The sequence below is a fragment of the Babylonia areolata genome, chromosome 10 (assembly GCF_041734735.1).
Source record: "Babylonia areolata isolate BAREFJ2019XMU chromosome 10, ASM4173473v1, whole genome shotgun sequence".
Classification (NCBI taxonomy): domain Eukaryota; kingdom Metazoa; phylum Mollusca; class Gastropoda; order Neogastropoda; family Buccinidae; genus Babylonia; species Babylonia areolata.
The window spans coordinates 5,101,417-5,103,916 of NC_134885.1; the positions used below are offsets into that span (position 1 = coordinate 5,101,417).

Here is a 2,500-nt window from a genome sequence, read left to right on the forward strand (position 1 = left end):
CGCGCGCGGGTGTGTGTGTGTCTCTCTCTCTCTCTCTCTCTCTCTCTGTATATATATATATATATATATATATATCTCCCAAAACTGTACTGAACTGAAAAGTCACTATGCTAACGTTTGGTCGTGATTTGCTTGTTCAGCAATTTGTTTGTCTATGCATGTTTATTTATCTATGTGCAGTGTATGTGTGTATTCGTGTGTGCATGGATGCATTTATGCTTTTTTTTTCTCTCTCTCTCTCTCTCTCTGATTGATGTTTTACTGTCCTTGGTGTATTTAGGAGGAGCAATGAACTTTTACGCCACTGACATACTAAGTTGTGTGTGTGTGTGTTTGTGTGTGTGTAAACGTGTGTGTATGTGCGCGCGCGCATGCAGTGCATGCATACCTGCGCGCACCTGTGTCCTTGTATGCGCGCCTTTACACGTTCATCCGTGCATTGCAGACCTGGTCCTTGCCTTCGGCGACCTGGATGACCCCGAGGACTCTGGCTACCGGCGCTCCAGGAGAGGCTGGAGCATGATCCGCCTGGGCCGAGGCCTGCAGACCCTCGGGCTGGGGAAACGGGCACCTCCCTCACCATCCTCCCTGGCTGCCTCCCCCCTCACCCGGGCCCAGGTCACAGCTCTCCTCCTGGCCAGTGACGACGAAGAAAATAGAAGAGAGTTCCGGCGACAGCCTCCGTTCCCGCGCTACGGACGAGACCTGGATGGGGAGGATGATAGAGGGGCAGTCCGCGATCTGAACGAGCTGTACGCTTTGCTGGGCGACTCGTGCATCGTCCGGGCCCTCCCTTTCCTTGACGACCGCTACCCTTCTGGAGCTGGTCGCTTTAAGAGGTCCGCCTCTTCCTTGACAAGGTCTCAGGGTAATCTGTCTGGTTTTAATCCATCACAGGAGCGTCCCCAGGCTCAGGCCTCGTCCCGAAGGCGTCGGGATTTGAGTCAGCTGGGAGGGTTGAGGTCTGCGAGGTCCGTTCCCAGGCCGAGAGTGGGTCGTGCTGAGGGGCTTCTGCAGCTGGTCCCGCCCATCCCTCGTGCAGGCCGCCGGTCCCTGTCCCTGCTCCGCCGTCAAACGCCGGCTTTCCCTCCGCCGACACTTCCGGACAGCTTTTACTTCCTTAGGCCCGGGAGAGCCGTACCTGCCCCTAGGATAGGCCGTGAGGATCAGGACGCGGACCTGGACCTCTACGGGGGCCAGGCGGTTTTCATTCCCGGTCTCGGTCTCTCCAGATTCGTCAGGGCAGTCCCTTCTCCCAGGATCGGTCGCCAGGACCAGGGCATGCTGCAGTCAGGTGGGTCTGTCTCTCTCGGTTCCAGCACTGGTGAGGGTGACGACTACGATGGTTTGTCGGTGTCAGCCAAAGCCGTTCCTAATCCAAGAATTGGTCGCCGAGATGTCCTGACCTTACGCCGGTCAGAACGAGCAGTCCCCTCTCCCAGGATTGGTCGTGACCAGGATGACGATGAGTTCCCTCGAGTGATGAAAGCCGTCCCATCCCCAAGAATAGGACGTCAAGATTCAGCCCTAGTCAGGCCCATGAAAGCCGTCCCATCCCCTAGAATTGGCCGACAAGAATTGTTGAGGTCTGCCAAAGCCGTTCCTGCCCCAAGAATCGGTCGCAGCGAAGGAGACATTCGCCTTGCCAAAGCCATCCCAGCCCCCAGAATAGGACGCGAGGCGGTGGACGAGCTTGACAGACCATCCAAAGCTGTCCCGGCCCCTAGAATAGGACGTGAAGCCACAGAAGAATTGCTGAGGTCCATGAAAGCTGTACCCTCGCCCAGAATAGGTCGACAGCTGTTGAGGGTTCTGAAGGCTGTCCCGGCCCCTAGAATAGGCCGCAAAGACACGGAAGATCTGCTGAGGTCCACCAAGGCAGTGCCCTCGCCCAGAATAGGTCGCCGCGGACAGGAGTTTTTCCGATATCTGAAAGCAGTTCCAGCCCCTAGAATCGGAAGGGAAGAGCACGATATCTTGAAGTCTCTCAGAGCGGTTCCCTCTCCCAGAATAGGTCGGCAGGATTCCGTGTGGTTGAGATCGTTCAGAGCCGTGCCGTCTCCTAGAATAGGTCGCCGGGATTCCGAGGATTTCTTCAGAGCTGTGAGGGCAGTGCCCAGTCCTAGAATAGGCCGCCAGGACTCTTTTCAAAGGTTTTCAAAGGCAGTGCCATCTCCAAGAATAGGTCGTCAGGAACCAGAGAAGCTGTTGAGGTCTCAGAAGGCGGTGCCATCACCAAGGATAGGTCGTCGTCTGGAACCAGAAGATTTTCTTAGACCATCAAAAGCAGTACCCAGTCCCAGAATTGGCCGAGACGATTCAACGGAAGTGTCGATGGTTTCGAAGGCAGTGCCTTCCCCGCGAATCGGTAGAACGGAGAACGGAGAGGAAACGTCGCCGGGAGACGTGATTGACCACAGTAAAGATGATCAGTCTTGACATTGCCAACGATGCTGCGTCACTATAAGGCATACTTTCTTTGGCACTAACATCTAGCAGC

General features: G+C 55.7%; 1 protein-coding gene across 1 annotated transcript in view; it reads left to right on the forward strand.

Moving 5' to 3' along the window:
- LOC143286414 (uncharacterized) overlaps positions 1-2,500 on the forward strand; it is a 9,096-nt gene that overhangs the window by 5,355 nt on the left and 1,241 nt on the right. The window contains exon 2 of the mRNA XM_076593975.1: positions 446-2,500. This exon is cut by the window's right edge and continues 1,241 nt beyond it. Within this exon, the coding sequence (XP_076450090.1) occupies positions 446-2,439 (1,994 nt within the window). The 3' untranslated portion in view covers positions 2,440-2,500. The remainder of the gene's footprint in view (positions 1-445) is intronic.